Source organism: Acartia tonsa, chromosome 7 (genome assembly GCF_053477335.1).
Source record: "Acartia tonsa isolate MP-2025a chromosome 7, ASM5347733v1, whole genome shotgun sequence".
NCBI lineage: Eukaryota > Metazoa > Arthropoda > Copepoda > Calanoida > Acartiidae > Acartia > Acartia tonsa.
Genome location: NC_137266.1, coordinates 32,852,827 through 32,874,874, shown reverse-complemented (window position 1 = coordinate 32,874,874; position 22,048 = coordinate 32,852,827). Strand labels below are relative to the sequence as shown.

At 32.3% G+C, this 22,048-nt stretch overlaps 1 protein-coding gene across 3 annotated transcripts in view; it reads left to right on the top strand.

The window, feature by feature from the left end:
- Positions 1 to 22,048, top strand: part of LOC145323596 (nidogen-like) — a 63,800-nt gene that overhangs the window by 17,214 nt on the left and 24,538 nt on the right. For all 3 annotated transcript variants that reach the window (XM_080165980.1, XM_080165979.1, XM_080165981.1), the window contains 4 exons: positions 15,988 to 16,056; positions 16,461 to 16,498; positions 19,490 to 19,580; positions 20,810 to 20,921. In XM_080165980.1, the coding sequence (XP_080022106.1) occupies positions 15,988 to 16,056; positions 16,461 to 16,498; positions 19,490 to 19,580; positions 20,810 to 20,921 (310 nt within the window). The remainder of the gene's footprint in view (positions 1 to 15,987; positions 16,057 to 16,460; positions 16,499 to 19,489; positions 19,581 to 20,809; positions 20,922 to 22,048) is intronic.

Sequence of the window (22,048 nt, the reverse complement as noted above, 5' to 3'; positions counted from 1 at the left end):
AATACCAGGAACCATCAAGTTTCAACAGCAGGTTTGATTATAGATTTATTGAGGCAACTATTTCAAAGTCCTGAAATTACAAAATCAATTAATACAAAATTCCAGTTTTTATAACCACGTAATCTTATTTGCTTTTTTAAAATCATTTTTTTCTACGGTTAAGAATCTTTGGAAACTTTGGCTTTAAAGGAAAATTATTTGGTTTAATAAATCATTGTTAAATGCAAAAATAAAAGCACATAAAAAATTACTAAAACATAATAATTAATCATAATAAAGTTTCATGATTAGCTGGCTAAAGCCTTTTAAACTAAATATAATCGTCCTATACACCATTCCATTTAAATAAAATTAACAAATTCTACCTGAAGTTCTTATGGTTTCAAGCCCCTGGTATACTAGGGTCGTTCACGCACTATGATACCAATGATAGGCCCAACTTTGTTCTCCGAAATCTTCACACACTCACATATCATTCAAAAGTAACGAACGTGGACGCATCAAAATATAAACAATCCATGCCGCGTCTCTTTAGAAAAGGAAAGTCAAACAAGACGACATTTGCGCTTAATTTGGGATAATGAATAAGGAATTAATTTCGATCTTGATAAACACAAAGCTTCCTCGAAAAGAGGTTAAGACAAATAGGGTGTAGGTTTTTTTTTCTCTTAAACCTGACTCTAAGGGGGTTCTTAACCCTGCTATGCTGATACCTGTAGTGTCTTAACCCTACTGTGTAATCCTGTATATATTTAATACGACCTAACCTAACCTAACATACGAAAAACTACTTTCCCCTTATTCTCAATTCATTATAAAATTAGGGGGGGGGGGGGTATTTGGCTCGACTAGGCACTTTGAGAGAAGCTGCCTACAATTGTGGATGCACATGTTGACAAAATGATGTCTATTCAAAATGTTGAATATATCTTTAATGTGGGTTATAAATGTATTTTTATACATTTAACAATAAACTGTAAAAATATACAATTCAAATTTTGTTCTACGATAAGCTTATTTACTAAACGTATTAAATAATATTTCAATATCGGCTCCAAGATTTTAGGGCTAGCACCATTTTTTCTCTTTAGGGACATTGTGTAGGGAGGGGGGAGCCCGGGGGGGGGGGAGGGTGATTCCAATATTTGTTAATTGTAAATTGTATTTGACAAACAGAAGTAAACATGTCTAAAACATTAAAACCTTGCCTTACGAACATATTTTAAACCTGGCGTTAAGGATAAGACAAAGGCTTACAAACGAAGACTAATGTGGCTACACTAATACATAGAATAACATATTGAATAATCAAAGAATGCATAGTGTTTAAAAATTTGCACATTAATTCGCACAACCCATTCAACTCGCAAATTTTGACCACCGCTATTAACTGTAATTAGATCTACTAGAAAAATGCGAACTTAAATTTGATACATTTTCTTATTTGTACTTATACCATTACATGTTTGTTATATGTTGCTTGTAGTAATATTTAATTAATATATTAGACAAATAAAAAACACAATGTCTATAATATGTCAGTTAAGACCACTTCTATTAAATAACATTTCATTTAATATTATGAAAGGTTTTTAAAAATGTCAATATTGGCCGCTTTTCAATGACCATCTTCACAAAATCCAAAGGGTTTTAGGGATATTTGAGTTCCCTTACTATGAACCTTCCAACACGAGGGTAAATCCCATAGAAGTTAGGGACGAAGCTAAAAATTAAAGCATTTTATAGTAGCCCCTCAAAACCTATATTTGTATAGTAGAGGATAACATTTGTGTAACATAAGTAAAGTCACGCCCACTTTATACTAAATTTTGTATGGTGGGTGTTTTTAAAATGTAACCAATCTTTACTGCTTAATGTTTGTTGCAGAAGCTTTCCTAAAATGAACATTATTATTAGGGTGGGTTCATATCGGAATTAGACAAAGCGGGGATATGCAACAGATAAAATTAACCTTAAAAACATTTCTGACCGAAAAAGAATTTTAAAAAATTGAGTTTTAGAACACGACCACTTAAAAATATAATTCATTACTTATTAGTATGCAAAGACGACATTCGAAAATTTTTTGAATCAGAACTATGGCTTCATGGTGCTCCCTGGAAAGGCCTTGTGGAGCTGAATCAGGAACTTTTGTCCGTTTCAAAATATCTCGTTCCTAGCCTTAGAAATCACTAAAAAAAACAAAAATTTTTAAGGTTTATTTAGAATTGTCCAATTTGTAGAGGTTTTTTAGATTTTCTCAGGCTAGGAACGAGATTTTTTGAAACGGACAAAAGTTCCTGACTCAGCTCTTCAAAACATTTCCAGGGAGCACCATGAAGCCATAGTTCTGATTCAATAAATTTTTGACTCCCATTTACAAATAGCTATACAATGAATGTCTGGTCATCAGTGGTTTTAAGATTTAGGATAAATTTTAAATCATCCAGAGGTGTATTATATCTATATAAATTGAGTGCAGATCCCCGCTTTGGCCTCAGAAAAAAAATGTCCAAAATCGACCCACCCTAATTATTATGTTAATAATTAATGTTAGTCTATCCGTGAACGTCAAATATGAAGAGGTCATACATAGGCTTAAAATACGCTTACTAATTATGCAAAAATAAAAAATATTATATTATAAACTTTTGTTTGCTTTATATTATGTTACTTTATCTGAAACTAGCGGATTCGCCTCTAGCCTCTAGGGGCTTTTTTCCCCAAGAGGTAATTAAAAAAAAGTACTACTGGTGCTGCCAGTAGTTTTATGGCACCAATTTCCCCATAAACAAACAAAAAAATGGTGGGGATTTTTTTTTTTTTGGGGGGGGGGTTGTTTGGGGATGTCCCACCCCTCAAGAAAATAGCTTAAAACCACCACAGGACCAATAGGTATATACCCTAAAGAATAAAATCCGATCGGTTTAGTGGTTACCGAGATCTGAAGGGACAGATAGACGGATAGACAGACAGACATTATTCTACTTTGTATTATAGCTACATTGTACGAATAACATGGCACTTGTGATAACTCTATTTTTGCAGGAATTTTAGCAATTTATCTAGAAATTTAGCAACATATTTGCACACAGGGCATCTGCTAGAGATAATAGATTATGGCAGGTTCAAACCGCGAATAGAATGCCTAATATATTCACCTAAATATAAACAATAACCCATGGATCTAAAAAAAATTACCCCTTCTGTAGATTAAAAAAAAGTAGTTGAAACGTTTGAACACTGAACTTAACCAATCAAAATTCACGAAAGTCCCCAAAGTTGTTAAGCAAACCAAGAAAAAAATGACATTATAAAACTTTGGGAACTAGTGTAATAAACTCTCTCTGACAATAACCCACACAAGTAATTTTGTTGTTGTTGATATAATTAAATGTTTATCGTTTAGCAATCGCTATTTGAAGTTTGGGCGACTTATCATTTTTTATATATATTTGTATTGGCTATTATAATCCTAGCAGTACAATTAATTACTTTATGCGGAATTGATAGTTCATTATTGCGAACCATCTGGAATAAAGGGTTTTCAAATTTTAAAACTGCTCAGAATATCTCTTACTGCTCTTTGCCTTTGTATATCCTATTATAAAAAGTAGTAAGGTTTTTTATTTGTTTGTTCTTTTAGACCTCGCTAACCACTGAACCGTTTGATTTTTCTATCTCAGAAAACACTATATAATAGAAATAGAAGAATAGAAGCATATTCTGAACCCCTTTTTCGTCAAATCTAAGAAGGAACATTTCTAGCAGACAAAAGTATTGTTTACTTTCGACTCAAGCTGATGTGGATTCTTAAAAAATTATAGACTCGCTACTCGATAGTGAGGCAAAATTATTTTTGTGAAAAATCATCCAAAAGCACATTAAAAATCTACAAAAATTAAACAAAATCATATGTTAATAACCCTTTAATATTTTATTTAATTTTTGTAAATTTTTTTATTCGATTTTGGAGGATTCTTCACAAAAATAATTTTGCCTAACCAGCGAGTAGCCAGCCTAACTTGTTTTTTAAGAATCCACCTCGTTTCGAAGCTTTCAAATTTAAACGAAATTTTTGGGCAATTAATTCTGATTCCGCAAAGCTTTCTACTAAGAAAATATACTGTTTACAGCTGACTTTTAACTATGTATGAAATGAAAAAAAACATGCATTCGTAACAAGATGTGTACAAAATTTCAACCAATAAAATTAAATGTATGTACCGATGCGATTCTCCTATTGGCTCAATCAGACATTCCCTCTCTTTCTTAGTACCTTTATTCACTATATATTTAATAGAATAGCAATGTATGTCGCGCAATTAAAATTTAAAATTTTGTCAACAACACATATTATTGCAAGTTTTAAATATTTTTGTAACTTAATCCTTTTTTGGTTATATTTTGGCCATTCATGGGGGGTGGAGGTATAATGAAGTTTATCCTTTTAAGGTTTACGCCCCACTTGCAAATCCCTGTGAACGCCAATTATTCGAATAATAGCAACGATTCTAACACTGTTAACAATATTGTCAAAAAAATTTTTTTCGCTTTTTGGAGTTATTTACCTGCAAAATAAAAAAAATATAAGCAAGGTTACTTTTCAGTGGTTAATAATGGATTTTAATAAGAAGAATGGTTTATTGCCGACAGACAGACTGTCTGACCAACTAATTCATGCATGTAAAAGTAATTTTGCTTTTGTTACTAAAACAATAATAACATTATATTCATTTGAACCATATATTTCAAGAACCTTAAAAAGATTATGGTAAAAAATACACAAGTATTTCCCCATGGCATTGTAATTTTAATATTCCGTATGAGACACAGTATTTTACTATTGGTATATCTGTTGTATAGCTCGCAATAACTCAAGTTACTATGGATAGTAAAAAGAGTTTAATGTCTCTACCGTATTGTTGCAAGAAGCTTAATTATCTATTCCCATGGCTCTACTGAGTATGGTTTACTTTACTAACTCTACTGATCTCTTTTAACATGCATAGTGTTTTTATATAAAACTTTGTCTATAATAAATCAATCAAGTACTAAGTATATGTGCAATTATCACGTTTTACATGAAGCTTAGTTTCTGTCAATATGTCTGAAAACATACATACATTTAAAGCAATGAGTTTCCTGTTTTAGATATTTAAAAAGAATTCAAATTGGTTTTATACCCTTTAAATAGATTAAATCCTATTAGTGGTTAAAGAAGAATCAAGTCAGTGTATCAAAAAGACAGAATAATAATAGAAGAATAATAATTTATCTTTCTAAGTAAAATCAGAAGCGTGCAATCCCTTAAAATAGTTAAAACAACGAGGACAGAATAATTTCTCTACATTATATCATTACATAGGAACTCTAATGATATATATTTCTCACTGGGTTTAAGAAACAGTTGTCAACGATTACAGAAAAAAATAATATTAGATAAAAATACTCTATTAGATTAGAATGGCCGTTCAGGCTAATATTAGAGGATTCATCCTATATTTCACGTTTTTGTAGACAATTTCTATGAAACTGTTTTTTTTTCAAACTCAAAGTACTAAACCTGTCAAATAGTGGGGTAGTTAGATTATTTAAAATTCTCGTTTACTACAGTAAAATGAAATATAGTTAAATTTTATTGAATATAACAGACACAAGAAAGTCTAAAATAATTATATAGATGATTTGCTTCTAAAACGTACCAGAGCTAGATTTATATTAGTAAAGTCAACTAGAGATATCCTTCTCCGTCTATCCCAGGTTGTAAACCCTACAGTTGCAGTATCTTTTAATCTTTATAATTAAATGGTGTTAAAGTCATACAATATTGCTAAATTTTTATATTACAATACACATAGCATATCCTCAGATGTTTAACCTATTAAAAATGAATATAATATTTAAGATTTTATTGAATTAAATAATACAAAACATAGTGTTTCTACAAAAATATGAAAACATAGGATAATAATTTTAGTATTTTTGCGGGGATCTAAAGGAATAAGACAATGGCTAATAAATCGGTTCACAATGTACATCCACAATGATGATATACAAAATTACCCTTTCTATAGATTTAATTAGTAATTGATACGTTTGGAATCTCAACTTAATAGACCGACTAATCTAAATCAATTAAAGTCCCCAAAGTTGTTAAGCCAACGAACGTTAGTGTAATAAACTGCCCAATGTCCCCTCCCTCCTTGATTTTTGGTATCAACTCGATAAATCTTAAGAATTATTTTACCTTTTTCCATAGTTTTGAAGAACCACTACATGTCAAATATTTACACTCTTTTTCTTTTCTTCTATATACTTTGTTTCAATATTTGTTATATCAAAAACACGTTTCTAGTCCCTACTGGGGTCTGTAACCCTACGAAAATTATTTTAACCCTTGCTCAACCTAACCTTTTCAAAAAGTATTTTAATCTATATGCTATATCAAGGAAACTATCAAGCATACATATGTATATATGTTTCGAAACGCTTTGCCTAGCCGTTCTCGAAATCTTAATCTCAAGCCCTCCGAATGACCAACATGTGAAGTTTACAAATGTGTATTTATTACCATGAAAACAGTGAGTCTAAAACAAAAATATAAGAATTAATATCATAAAATTAATGGTTATTATTTTTGTAACATTGAGGTTGCGTGATTTCAATTTAATGAAAAATATGAAATTTATAAAAAACTTTAAATTGGCACGAATCATATTAAATAGCATCAGAAATTGATAATTTTAGAATAAAATGATCAATAATATAAAGGAAAATATTCGTATGTCAAAACTTAGCAGTTAAATGGTCTATTTATTGAAAAATTAATGTTTTAAAATTTCTTCATAAAATCATACCATTTTACACTTAATTTCAAGAATTAAAGATAAATTCTTACCACATATGATGTCAAACTAAGCAGGAAGGCTTATTTGAGATATTCCACACATCAGAGCACATGTATATTAAAGCAATACATTATTTTTATTCACTTAGCTCCTCACGTGGGACTAATCAAAGGAAAAGTGCGCGTTTCTTTTGTCCGTTTACAAGCCACGCGCCGCGCGGAGATAGTTAGGAATGCCGCGTAACACACTCATTCTCTAGGAAATTTGGTGTAAGGAAACAGGGATTAATGGGTTCGAACTTGCCAGGGAATACAAGAAAAACATACCGAAACACACCCGTCTATTCACTGGGAATCGAACACAATACCTCATCTTTGCAATATGCGTGCAGACAGTGTCCACGAAATCACAATCTCACAACACATAAACCACAAGAGTTTAAAATGTTATGGCCATAAGGCCTAAAATTAATTATGGTAACTCGCGAATACCACAATAACTCAAACCGAGTCCACTACCACATAAGGATAGGAATAAGGAATGGGAAAAGCATTCAACATTCATGAATTGCACATTTACCACTCACACATCTCATTATATCATGGCCTCATAATCTCAATTAAAATTAGAATTACAGACCATGTAATTGCGAATACATGAATTAATAATCAATAGTACCTAAACTTTGATTAGGTATCTACATAATAATAGGCAAATGATTTTTATATTAAAAATCGCATCAATAATTAAATAATCAACTCAAACTTTTTTCATCAAAAGAAAGAAAGATTAAATAATGACATTTTTTCTACTAAATCTTTTTGCTAGAAAAGAAAAGTAAAATTTCATAAAAAACTTCTCAATATTTAGCATTTTTCTCCGACGGAAAAATACTCGTGCTTACATCTAAACATTTCTCAGATAAGATAGGTAAGATCCTTAAATCTAAACATGTTTTATAAAATAGATACTTAAATCTAAATAAAATATGACTGTAAAAAATCATCAAACTTCGGAAAATTAAAATTTCATAATTTTAAATCTTCGTGAATCAAATTTGCGTAAAATTAAAAATGCAATTAATATGCAAATTAAAATTACCAAATAAAACAAAAGCTCAATATAAGAAAAGAACTTCTCTAAATGCTGAATTTGCAATTTCTCTCTGTTTTAAGAAGAAAGCAACTTATACATATTCAAACAGTCATAATTAAGGCAATTTGGGGCCTCAGTTAGAATGAACCCCTCAAGATACAAACTAACAAATCTTTCAATATTAATAATGCCATGTTCCAGCTATCCTGTCGGACGTTATGTCTTTCCATCACAACTTTTGATACTGCATAATTTCCAACAGGATTTCTGGCGCAGGGCTACATCAACTGAAAATAAACATAATTAGTGATGTTTAAATCAAATCAAAATATAAAGAATCATGAATAATTCAAGAAACTTTTCAAAATCATCAATCAAAGCAATCGAAATTAAATCAAATTATCTTATGCTTTAGTTTTGCCGTTCTGCGGTATGTCTGGCCGAGGAAACAGAGCTAAGATACACCGTAGAGCGGTCTTATTAAGCTTAATTCTACGAATATCAATATCAAAGAATCTACTTAATTCATCGGCGAAAAAATCTACATTTTTTCTTTAGATACATCAGTTCAAAGGTAAATAGTAATAATTTTAATATGCATGCAATATTAAATTATTTATGTGATTATAATAAATCTTAAAGAAATATTTATATGATGTAAAAAATCTCATTGTGTTAATTTTTTATCATATCGAATTTCAATCAAACAAGGATAAAAATGTTTGTATTTGCGTAGGTACCTAGGAAAATTTCCGCGAAAAAAATCCCTGGTCCCGGAAAGACTTAAATCATTGAAAGAACTTGCGTAAACGTATAAAAAACTTAAGTTTGCATTTCAAATGAAAAAAATCTTGCATCGATTTGAAAGTTTAAACGAAATTGTATCAAAATTTGCGTTACTTGTAAATCTTAAGAAATGTTACCCATTTCTTTTTTAAAAATACTGCTTCAATTTTAATATATGCGATAAAAATGAAGGTAGAGTTAATTTAAAATATGCATAGTTTATCTTAAATTAATTCTGTGATATTCAAATAAAATATTAATCAATATTTTAATAATATTATACATCGTGTTCATTATTATAAATGCTTAAACATGAACGAAAATACATATACCTAGGAAAATAATTGCTAAAAGTATTTTCTCAAGGTTTAAAATTGTCCGAAATCGCTAGGTACGTATATATTACGAATCTCTGCTCTCGGAATGAAAAAAAAATCCTTACGCGTGGATTAATAGGAATCCCAGCTCCCGGAGTGACCAAAAAAAAACTTTTGTACATGAATTGTTAAGAATCTCTGCCTCCGGAATGAAAGAAAATCTTTGATTTGCTTACAAATTTAAACAAATATCTTGATTTTTTGCGATAATCTTTTAAAATAATAATGAGAAATATTTTAAACATTATCATAATAATATTACATGTTGTTTTCTTTACTTTAATGCATTATTTCATATGAGAATCTGAGAAATAACATTTTTTAAGTAAACGTGAACCTTAAAAAAAAACTAGAAAAATAATTTGTAAAAAATCTATTTTTCTCAATTTAAAATCTGCAAATCATTTGGTATTTAATACACACAAACTTTTGCTTTTCAAAATCATACTTAAAGAAACAAAATCTTTTTAAAATCTGCTTTAAAAGTCTAAACAGTTTTGTAGAATTTTTGTGCTTAGGTATGAACAATAAAATTAGTTGAATAATGAATACTTATTCTTTACAGAACCCATTTTGGTTCCCTTCACAAGCCTAATATATAACTTGTAATATTTTTTCTTTAAAGATCATTTTCACATAAATAGTTTATGTTGTAGCAACCAAGTCGATTCTTGATTCATAACACCACCAGGGCACGTAATAAAAGTGTGGCTGTCATAAAACTTAGAATCATCTACTGGCTTTTGTCCGGCCGGAACCGAAACTCCCGTCGGCTCTTGTCCGGCCGAGACCGAATTTCTTATCGGCTCTTGCCCAGCTGGAACCGAAACTCCCGTCGGCTCTTGTCCAGCTGGAACCAAAACTCTGATCGGCTCTTGTCCAGCCGGAACCGAAACTCCCGTCGGCTCTTGTCCGGCTGGAACCGAATCATTCAGCGGCTCAACACCCGCCGTAACAAAGTTATCAACGACTACAGTATCGTTACCAATATCATCAGGAATAACTGCAGCACAACTAACATCATTATCAGTAATAACCACGGCAACACCCGCCGTAGCCAGGTTGTCAACGGCTGCAGCACTAGCAGAACCAAAAGGTGCATCAGCAGCGTTACAAGCAGAACCAACAGGTTCAATAATAGCATCACAAGCAGCACCAACAGTCGGCTGCGGCTGAACATCTGAGCTTTCTGGTTTAAAAAACCCTATAGCTTCACTTTCCAACTCGAAATCTGAGCAGACAACATACCTACTCTTTGCTAAACCATTAGCACTAACAGCAAAATATCCAGATCCAAACAGGCTGGAGTAAAGCATGGTTTCTCCTACTGAACGTTCAGAGTAGGGAAACATCGATGGGTGCAGGTGCCCTACGAGCAAATCAACCTGCCCATTAACCAAAGTAAAATCTTCAGGTTTCATATCAAACAAAACAGCTGCCTCCACAGGATTTATGGAGCAGATCGCCTCTTCAGGACCAATGAGAGGCACTACCACAGGTTCTAACATGTGATAATTCTTGTGTCGATCAACTAGACATAGCTTGACCGTCGGGAAACATTTAACTTCACCGTCAGCTAGAGAAATTCTTGCTGAACGTCCAGTAAAAGGTAACTGAAGTTTATTAACAAGTGACTGGGTTACCATTGAAGTAGTTAAACCAGTGTCCCACATGGCGTTCACTGGGACCTTCTGGCGATTAATGTCAACGACGTCTAACTGTTGTAACATTAACATTAGATTCGCCTCAGGGGAAGTATGTACTTCATAGACGGCGGCAGCCATATCAACACTCTCATGCAAAAGGTTGTTATGGGCCTGACCACAATTGTCCACTTTGCAGCCGCCTATTACATCTGCCTTCGGGCAGATTTATGCCCTTTTTGCAAACAAATCCAACAGCATCCAGCACTTTCCACAATACTCTTCCTGTCTGACACTGACAGGTCATGAAATTTTGGGCACTTGTAAAGTAAGTGCATATCATTACAGCCACTAACAAAACATGACTGCTTCATCTTAGATTTACCAGGCTTACCTACGGCGGTAGCGGCTGTCGCAGGGTTACCTTTCTTCTTAGAGGGGGTGTCCATATCAGTCGAACACCTCATTAAAATGGCGCCCCGCTGTTCTTCAATAATCTTCAACAGCTTTGGGACGTTTGGGACATCCATCGAGCCCAATGATAAATTGAGCTTATCTTGAAAATCACGTGGCAACTTCTTGGATAACATTTCCAGAAGTATCACAGTCAACCACTGGCTAGTGGTAACTTCATCATCTTCATCATCTTTAGTCAGCTGCTCCAGCTGGCTAACTGCACCACCAAACTCTGCTAAGACTGTCACAATCTGGTTGGAGTCCGACGGTTTAGACTTCTTCTCCCATTGGTTGAAAAGGCAGAGCATCTGACGTGTTTTAGACTTGAAACGCGCGTCAAGGTAGGCCCACTGAGATTCATGCGATTGAATCTGAATTAACTGGAGTCTAAGCTCTTTATTTTTACAGACCTTTTCACTGCTCAACAATAACTGTAAATACGACGGGTCTTGTCCTACAGTAAGCTTTTTAAAAGTGTCTTTAAAACTTACATAGGAAGCTTCCAGGCCGTCGAAAGATGGAAGAAGACGTTCGTCGACACGATTCATATATCCTGGCGTGAACATAGAACCGGCGGCGAACTGTGGTGTGCCAAACGGTGACACAAATGGCGATGCTGTCGAGGCACCCGCCGTCGTCGTGGGTGGCTTCACAGGTTCAAGCTTAACCTCAGCCAGACGTTTCATCAAAGCAGACAAAGTGTTTATAATTGCATCAGGCAAGGGAAAGTATGGCCCTTTAATAACTTTCACAATCTTCAAACATCGATCATAAAGTTCAGCCTGATGGTTAGGCAAATTAACACCAACAACATCAACAACACTTTGAATGTCACTAAGCTCTTCTATAGCATCAAGAGCATCTTTCAAGGCACTATAGTCTTTTTGCACAGTAACTATATCAGAATAAATGTCACTAAACTCATCAAGCTCTTGGATTCTCAAACCAAGCTTGCTAAAACCGCCCATGATGCTGTCGAACGTTTCGAACTTGTCGTGGACAAGGATTGACTCCTTAGTGAGATGTCTAACATTAAGTTCTGAAGTATCACTGACCAACTTCATCACTCTATTTAGCTCACTGGTTAGGGCATCAACGGCTGGACGCAGCCGCTTACTCAATTGTTCACCTTTATTCTTTTTAGGACCCATAATTGTCACTAAAGTTAACTGTACTGATTATGACTATAATAATAATGTGTGGTAAGGTATCACAACCAACACATTCACAAAACTTCACAGATTGTTCTTAGTTCCATCTGTTTCTGTCTTGTTTTCATTGTTTCGAAACGCTTTGCCTAGCCGTTCTCGAAATCTTAATCTCAAGCCCTCCGAATGACCAACATGTGAAGTTTACAAATGTGTATTTATTACCATGAAAACAGTGAGTCTAAAACAAAAATATAAGAATTAATATCATAAAATTAATGGTTATTATTTTTGTAACATCGAGGTTGCGTGATTTCAATTTAATGAAAAATATGAAATTTATAAAAAACTTTAAATTGGCACAAATCATATTAAATAGCATCAGAAATTGATAATTTTAGAATAAAATGATCAATAATATAAAGGAAAATATTCGTATGTCAAAACTTAGCAGTTAAATGGTCTATTTATTGAAAAATTAATGTTTTAAAATTTCTTCATAAAATCATACCATTTTACACTTAATTTCAAGAATTAAAGATAAATTCTTACCACATATGATGTCAAACTAAGCAGGAAGGCTTATTTGAGATATTCCACACATCAGAGCACATGTATATTAAAGCAATACATTATTTTTATTCACTTAGCTCCTCACGTGGGACTAATCAAAGGAAAAGTGCGCGTTTCTTTTGTCCGTTTACAAGCCACGCGCCGCGCGGAGATAGTTAGGAATGCCGCGTAACACACTCATTCTCTAGGAAATTTGGTGTAAGGAAACAGGGATTAATGGGTTCGAACTTGCCAGGGAATACAAGAAAAACATACCGAAACAATATATCTATCTTAGAAAATAAAGACTCTAATAAAACTTACATATCTGCACTCCTACTATGCTGAAAGTCTAGGTTTGTATCAAATTTTATAGAAACAAGTATGTCAATATCCATAAAAGCAAAGATAAATCAAACAAAAAACCTAAAGGATGTCTAATGGACGTAAGGCCGTAAAAATCAACCGCATTCTGTATTTTTTCTTACTCTCATAGAAATCTTTATGCTATATTGTAAACTCTCACTATCATTTTTACAAAAATTATCCAGTATTTAGTTTATAAAGATTACACTGTTACTACCCTAGATATAGAGTAGCTCAGCTACTAACAAATATCTGTAACAACCAAGTATATAGTTAGCTAGCATGCTGGTATAGTCAAGAATAGAGTTTATACTGTTATCTACCCTAGATATAGAGTAGCTCAGCTACTAACAAATATCTGTAACAACCAAGTATATAGTTAGCTAGCATGCTGGTATAAGCAAGAATAAAGTTTATATTGTTACCTACCCTAGATATAGAGTAGCTCTGTTACTAACAAATATCTGTAACAACCAAGTATATAGTTAGCTAGCATGCTGGTATAAGCAAGAATAAAGTTTATACTGTTACCTACACAGTGGGATCTTTTGAAAAAAATCGGGACATCCAAAAAATTTAAAATCGACTTTTATCTATCCTAGGAATTAATAATGGCTGTAAGTAGACAGCTAGAAAAGAAATTTTTAAAAAATATTCATGTTTGGCGGATTTATGCAATTTTTAAAAAAGGTAGTAAAATATTTCTTTTCAGTTTTGATGAATTTCCAGATTTTTTTACCCAATTTTTTCAAAGCAACAAAAAATACATTTATGTTCATCTTATGAAAATAATTTTTGATTGAGGTACTTTTCAGATACCTGTACCAATGTCTAATTAAAGAAAAATTTTTAAAAAATATTTTTTTGGTGGTGTAAATTGACATTTTGTGAGAAAATTTCACCAGAAATATTAAGATTTTTAACCCCAAAAAATCAGTTTTCTCCATTTTACCCAAAAACGGACAGGAGGCCCCGGGTTTTGCAATAATAATATCAATATACAACATGTATTGTGTATTAAACAGTTTTCACAACCTGGGGCCTCTTGTCCGTTTTTGAGTAATTGAGCATTTTACATTGCATGGTTTGAACAATTTCGTTCTTGTTAATTACAAATTTTCCCCCGTTAGAGGGGGAAGGAGTCATTTTAGAGCCCAAAGTCATCTCTGCAATGTTTTCAAACTTTTTGAGGCGGATCTTTCTTTACTTCTGCATTATTTGCCTACGGCCAACCGTTACGCCGTTATTTGCCGCCGTTGGCGAGATTTTTAACGATTTTTGCCGTTCTCGCGGTTTTAATGGACATTTAAGGGTTAAAGGAGTCGTTAAACAAAAATGACCTATAAATACTTTTATTTTAGCAATTAAATTTGCTAAATTTCATGTGTTCTAAAAAAATTTGAAGTTTTATAGATTTTTTAAAAATAGGGTAGCTTCGCTCCTCCAAAACAGCAAGACGTACATACCAAATGCACATTAGAAGTTAACAGGAGCAAAATTTATGTTATTTTTGAGTTAAAGCAAAAAGAAATTACATCATTTCGTCAAATACAAGCTTTTTTATTGATGTTTACTTTTGTCTACTCTTAATGTCCCGTTTTTTGGCAAAAGATCCCACTGTGACCTACCCTAGATATAGTGTAGCTCAGCTACTAACAAATATCTGTAACAACCAAGTATATAGTTAGCTAGCATGCTGGTATAAGCAAGAATAAAGTTTATACTGTAACAGTAAAATATCTAATACATCCCATGGGGGAATTGTAGCTGAATACACCAAGATTTTAGTAACATACTTATGGTCTGTAAACTTCACATGCGTTTTAAATTACTATAGGCTGCGTACATAACATCTAGGGGCTCCGCATTCGAAAGGGTCAAAAATAGCATGAAGCCATCACAAAACTTAAATTTTAAGCCTAACACTTTTTATATTAAGATTAAGAGGGGTTGATATATCTATGTGCAAAATAGCCTTAAGATTTGATCTTTAAAAATTCAAGAACATTCTGTTTTTTGGTTTGAAAGCATTTAATGGACAATTTACCACTTTGATCATTTGAATATTATATTATTAAGGATATCAAGTTGAACAATTATTTTTATATGATATATAAATTTTTGAATCAATATAAATATCCATTGCATTTGCTTAGGAGTTGATACAAAACCGCGACAGTGACAAAACCGCCCCATAACAAAACCGCGACAGTTACAAAATTGCCCTATAACAAAACCGCGACATTACATATAAAAAAAATCTACTAAAAAAATAAGAAAAATCTTAATGCTAGAAGGTCATGGCCGCAGAGCTCGGCCCCCTGGCCTGCCTAGCCGCGGGCGCTCGGCCCCCTTGCCTATAACCTTACCTAACCTAACCTATATGTTTGAATGTTTAATGTACATTAACTTATTCATAGTTTAGAATTTCGTGGATTTTACAAAAAGTGGTTGGTAGATTTTTTTCAAATTTTTAATATTTTTTTTTTACAGTATTTAGGTTAAGTTAGGTTATGGGCAAGGGGGCCAAGCGCCCGCGGCTCGGCAGGCCAGGGGGCCAAGCGCTGCGCCCATGTATTCCTACAAATATTCCTACATAGTTATATTTTTGTTATTGTCGCGGTTTTGTAACTGTCGCGGTTTTGTAACTGTCGCTGTTTTGTTTGTCGCGGTTTTGTATCCACTCCTTTGCTTATACATTATACTATTTTAGGTGAACACGTTTCAGTTGGTTTTGGCTTCAGATGGTTATCATTCTTTTGCTTTGTTTCTTTATCCAAAGGTAAAAATATTGTAATTTTTATTGAATCTCCATTTTCATTTAGATAAGTATTTAAAGATTTTAGGGGCGATGTTACGTACTTAAGGTGGGTGGTTAACCCTACCCCCAATTAGCTAAAAACATGGATCTTTAAGAAGATCTTAAGCTACATATAGCCGCACACACAGACATACTACCTGTTTCATATATAACTATAAGATTTTAGAAAAAAATAGTACACACTGTTTACAATGAAAGAGAAAAATATATAGAGAGTTACAGATAATTTGATAAACATGGATAGATACAGAGGTGAAGGACAAATAGGAGTATAACAATAGACAGAGAATTTAAGCCTAAAATAATGCAACACAAAAAGAATAAATGATCTGAAAAACCAAAAGTAAATCAATTGTTTTATTTAGAATGGAATTCAATGGATAAGAGGAGATGGAAAAGACAGGTACGATACAATTGTCTTTAAATCGGGCGGATATACTCTAGATAAAGATTGCCTGTGCTAGATTGCATGAGAAATTATACCTTCTGCTATTATATCAGATGCTTGAACTATTCTAGTCAGTTAGATATACTGCTTTATCTTATAAACAAGCGCTTACAGAAAATGGTCCTTAAAAGGGTCGGTTGTTTTTAAATTATACAACTAACACAACATTCAATAAAAAGGATGACAACGTCCATAAATAGCGAAAACAAAAATTCAAGGATGGACAATCGGACAAAGTAAATTTAATAGAAGATATTCAGTTATTAAATATGCAATATTTCATAGAAATCACAGTACGAAACCTTTGTAAAAAAAAGTATTTTTAATGTCTTTCGATGTATGACTGACAGAATGACGGACCAAGTATATACTGAATGCTCAATGCATGATACAAGTAATTTTCTAGAAAAATCACAGAATCTATCTTCAATAGCAGCTGAGAAAATACATTTCCCACAATATCGTTACGGCCCACATACAAAGTTAATCATATTGTAGCTTCGCTACTAAAAATTTAATACTATTCATTTGAATTAAAAGTTTCATAAAATATCGATCAAAATGATATATTTAAACCTGAAAGCTTTTGTTTATTTCTAAGAAAAACTCATTAGATTAAAATTCAATTAAATGTAAACAATGGAAAATTATTGATTGTTCACAGAAATGCAAATAAATTGGAAATTTATTAAAATCTGTAACCACGACATTATCTGCAAATAGCTTTTGCATTTTTAACAAGGACAATTACGTCTAATAGAGGCAAAGCTTTCTGATTATCTAATTAAAAAAAAAAAAAATTAAGGAAAGAGTGGAAAAGAAAATGGGAGAGGAGAAAAAAAGGAAGAAGAAAGGGGGAGAGGAAGAGGGTCATGAGAAGGGTAAGGGAAAAGGGGAAAAGAAAAGAGGAGAGGAAAAGTGTAGAGAAAAAGAAAGAGAAAGCATTACAGAAAGACTTCATGACGGACTAACAGATACGGCATTTACAGAGAGTAGCTTTGCTTCCTAAAAACAGGAAAGGAAGCACAAAGGGGGTTATAAAATAAAGAAATTTTCATGTCAAATAGATTTTAAAACGAAGTCATATTTTTTTTTCTTCTAAAATCAAAAAGAAAAGGGTCAGTAAAGTAAACTAATTTTGACTTAAAAATGACCTTTTTACCACTTTGCATTTCTCACTTACTTACTTGGATATGGGGGGGGGGGCGGCTTTGCCTCCCAGACTGACTAATACATAGCTAACATGAAATTTATTTGTAATTTAGCCGTTAAAGGTATCCATGGACACGCGGACGACAGTATCCTTATTATGAATTGTATATTTTTAATTGTTATTGCAATGAAAACTTTTTATTTTTTATTGCTTAGCTACTCAATGATTTAGTGTGTTCTGGAAATGATTCGTGGTTTACTTCTGTAAATGTTTGAAGCTACTCTATAAATAATAATTTTCCGTCCATCTGAAGGTATCACCTAAGTAAAGCTATTGAAACTTTTTTTGGTTGTTTATAAGCAGTTTTAAAATGAGCAGAACTATCAAGTCATATTTATCAATTTAATTTAATTTGAAATAAAAATTACGTCCTTGTTTTTTAGACATTTGAATTTTATTTAAAATCATTTCAAACATACATGGCATAACATGCATAAAGAGCAACTCTGCAATTAAATAAAGATTAAAGTTGTAAAAATGTAACAAGGACACAAGAATCCATAAAATATTGATATAAGTTTGATATGAAATATAAGGAGCGCGGCAAAAACTTTATATGATGTGATTGGGAAGCTCTTTATAATGCCTATAAAATATGACGTCATACAATACAATTGGTCAGTGATAGGCCAATACACAGACTAAATTACAAATGGCAGGCCAGTATACAATTTTTATAGACACTATAAAAAGCTTGTTTGATCAGTAGTAGATGAATTAATCCCCTCCTGCTAACTAAGGCAGAATTCAAACATTAGCATTGTATTAAAATAAATTATTTCATTAGCTACATAACTAGCCTTATATAATGTGTTGCGCATATGCCCACTAGCCTAGAACCCTCCCTAGACTAATGTTAAACCTCTGTAAGATATGTAAGATCGGTCAAATCTATAACGACATCTTAGGGAGCAAAAATATAGACAGACAATTATCTTATTTCTTTACTCTAAAGGAATGAATATTGTTCAATTTTGGTGTAAATTAAACAATTATACAGAATACGTGAATCTAATCATACATAGATCATGCTTTGCGTTTTAAATGTATAAAAGTTGTAAAAGTATGAGTGTGCACATTTTAATTATCCTAATTAATTCTGAAAGCAAAGTTGTCTCTATAATTAAAATTTAACTTTGATGGAGTGTTTTATCCAGCCTGCAAAAAATACTTGTTTTTGAAATTTTCATAAGCATTCTACAAAGCAGTGGCGTGCAGAGGATTTACTGGGGGAAGGGGCCGGGGTTGCGCAAATTATTGTTACATAAATACCAAAACTTAACAAATAATCATAAAAAATTTAGCTATAGCAATCGACATAATATGAAAAAAAAAATTTCTTTGCTAACTTTAAATGGGATAAAAATTTTACAATTACGTCTGAACACCTTTGAGTCATAAAGTTGCTTTAGTGTTTATTGATTTAAATGTAAAATTCATTTCCGCTTGTCTTGTTAAAAAGAAAAATATCTCTACCAAGCACAAATGATATATCAAAAGAAAATCAGAGTTATGAATATACAGAAATTAAATTGAAATACCTTAGAATCAATTTCTTCCCACAGATTTTCTCGATATTTTAGAAGATTTATTTATTAATGATCTCTTTTTTAAATTGGTTTTGAAAAGTCCAACAATTACTATTATGTGTAAGAATGTCAATCGTTCCTCTAATGCCAAAAAAAGTGGGGAGGGGGATGGATCACCTGCATTAAATTATTTGACATATTAAGGAATTCTCCAGATGCACGAGCTCAGGCTGGTATCATGTTCCTATTGGATAGAGCTAGATATCATTTGCTACCTTTCTCTGGCAAGGATCAGGTATTGATATCTTTCTATCTATCTTATCTATCTTATCTATCTCCATTTATATATTTTAACAGCCTATCTTATTCATCTATTTCACAATACCCATTATACAGTGTGTTTTTTTTATGAGAACTTTTTTTAAAGAAATTTTAACCCACTTCTAGTTATCAGAATTTAATGATTAATGGCTTATTTTCTTCGTTTTTAAGGCAATTAATAGAACAACAAAAAAATATTTCAGTTTTTATCTAAAAAGAACAGTAAAATCCAAAATTAAAAACTTAGTGGTCACCATCTAAAAATGGTTTTAGAGCATTTTTCTTGTGCTCAAATCTTCTGCCTCTTTCTTTGAGTAGGTGTACATGATCTCCATTTCAGCTTTGTTCTTAGAATGAGTCATATTTTGTAAACAGAAAAACCTAGCTCTCTGCTTGCATCTCTGAGATGTGCATCATCCTTGGATTGAAAGTAATCATTAACTTGTTTTATGTCATCGTCCGGTATTCCATTTCCCTGGCGTTTCTTAGGCTGGGCATTCCCACCACTGTTTACAAAACGCTGAATTACTCGTCTGAAACAACTAATGTTTGGCACTTTCTTGCGGTTAGTAGGATAAAACTCTTTTTGAAAGGATGTCTGAAGTAATTTGATATTTTTCACTTCGCTATACTTAAAAATTATCCATACATGCTGATCAGGAGAAAATGCAGGTTGGGGTGCCATGACGTTTGTGTTTGTCACAACATAATTAAAAGATTTTTTAAATTTTTCTTCGCGGATTTTCAAATTGCCTTAAAAAACGAAGAAAATAAGCCATTAATCATTAAATTGTGATAACTAGAAGTGGTTTAAAATTGCTTTCAAAAAAGTTCTCATAAAAAAAACACACTGTATATACTACCCTTATACTAAAGTAACAGGATGTCTATCTGTTTGTGTGTTTGTATCGAAGGATCTCGCAAACCGCTGAACCGATCGGGTTCTCCTTAATAGGGTAGCTTCTCATAGGTCCAGGGACGGTTTATAACTATTTTGGGGGAGGGTACCACCACCCTCTCAAGAGAAATCATGAAAAATCAAATGTTTTTTTTTTTTTTAATATTTGAGAGACTTAAACGAAACATTGGTAGGTATCGTAGAGAGAGACTTGAACAAAAAAAAATATTTAAAGTGCCACTAAAGGCCTCTAGGGCCGTGGCCGCTAGTCTATATATAAGCTACTAAACTATCTCTGTATCTAGATAAGAAACATAGATGATTTCTCCAACACTGATCTTGCTGGACTATGGATCTACAAGATTGGAAGGATAGATACAGATGAAAGTGTCGTTCAACCTGATGAAGCTTTTACTGGTTTGTATTGTTTCAGTAGCACAGCTACTTTTGAATTAGTTCTACCTGTCTACCATTTTTATTCATTGGTAAACCTGAAATCCTTATGACGGTGTTATATTTCAACTAGTGAATCGGTGGTGCAGGCACCACCTAAAAAATTATATTCTACTCACTCCTGAATATTAACCCTATTCTTCCATTGACCTATCCCCGACTATTATCCTTTTTTCTTCCATTGACCTATCCCCGACTATTAACCTTTTTTTTGGCTCGATATAATTATCTCCCTATTGGCTAGTTTTCTATATGCATATCTATTTCTCAATAAATCTATTTTCCTCACCCGGCATTACTATCTAAAAGAAAGTAAATATTTTATAATTTAAATGATTTTAAAAAGATTTTGTAAATTATATTTTTTTCTTTACATTACCATCACCAAAGGGTTAATAATGATGATTACAATTTTAGTTTAATATTTGAACACACAAAATGTCGCCACAATCGAATTCTTTTAAAACAGAGTTTTCTTAAATTTATTATATTATAAGTTAAAATTTTCTTTTTTATTATTAGAAATTAAATACATCAATATAAGGTAAATAGCAACATGAAATTAAAAAAAGGAATTTATTTTTAATAAAGTAAAATAATGGGTCTTATCGTTCTGGGCAATGAGAGTTTATTATGGATTATTGGAGCACTATGAGTTTTAAACAAATATTCCTTGGAAAATTTGAGCTCGTTTATAGACATTTATTTCCTACATAGATCTAACATGGATCTTGAAGCAATTAAGCAGGCCGTTTTGTACATGTTAAAAATTGGAAGATTTCATTAATTAAAAGTTATCGCAAATATACTTAGTAAATAATTTGGCTTTCAATGAAAGTGGTCATAACCAAAATTTTTAAAGTTTTATCAAATATTTACTATAATGAAATAATGCTTAGTAGACTGGCCCAAAAAAACATGAATTTTTAAATCTTTACCATATCAATTTGCGCATACCTTGAAGTTGTTACCGGCTCAAATGTAGACCTTTTAGTGAAAACTAGACCTCTCTACAATGAAAATTGATCTCGAAATTTCAATCTTCAGCTTTTTATCAAAAAACGGAATATTTTCATGATTTTAACAAGAAA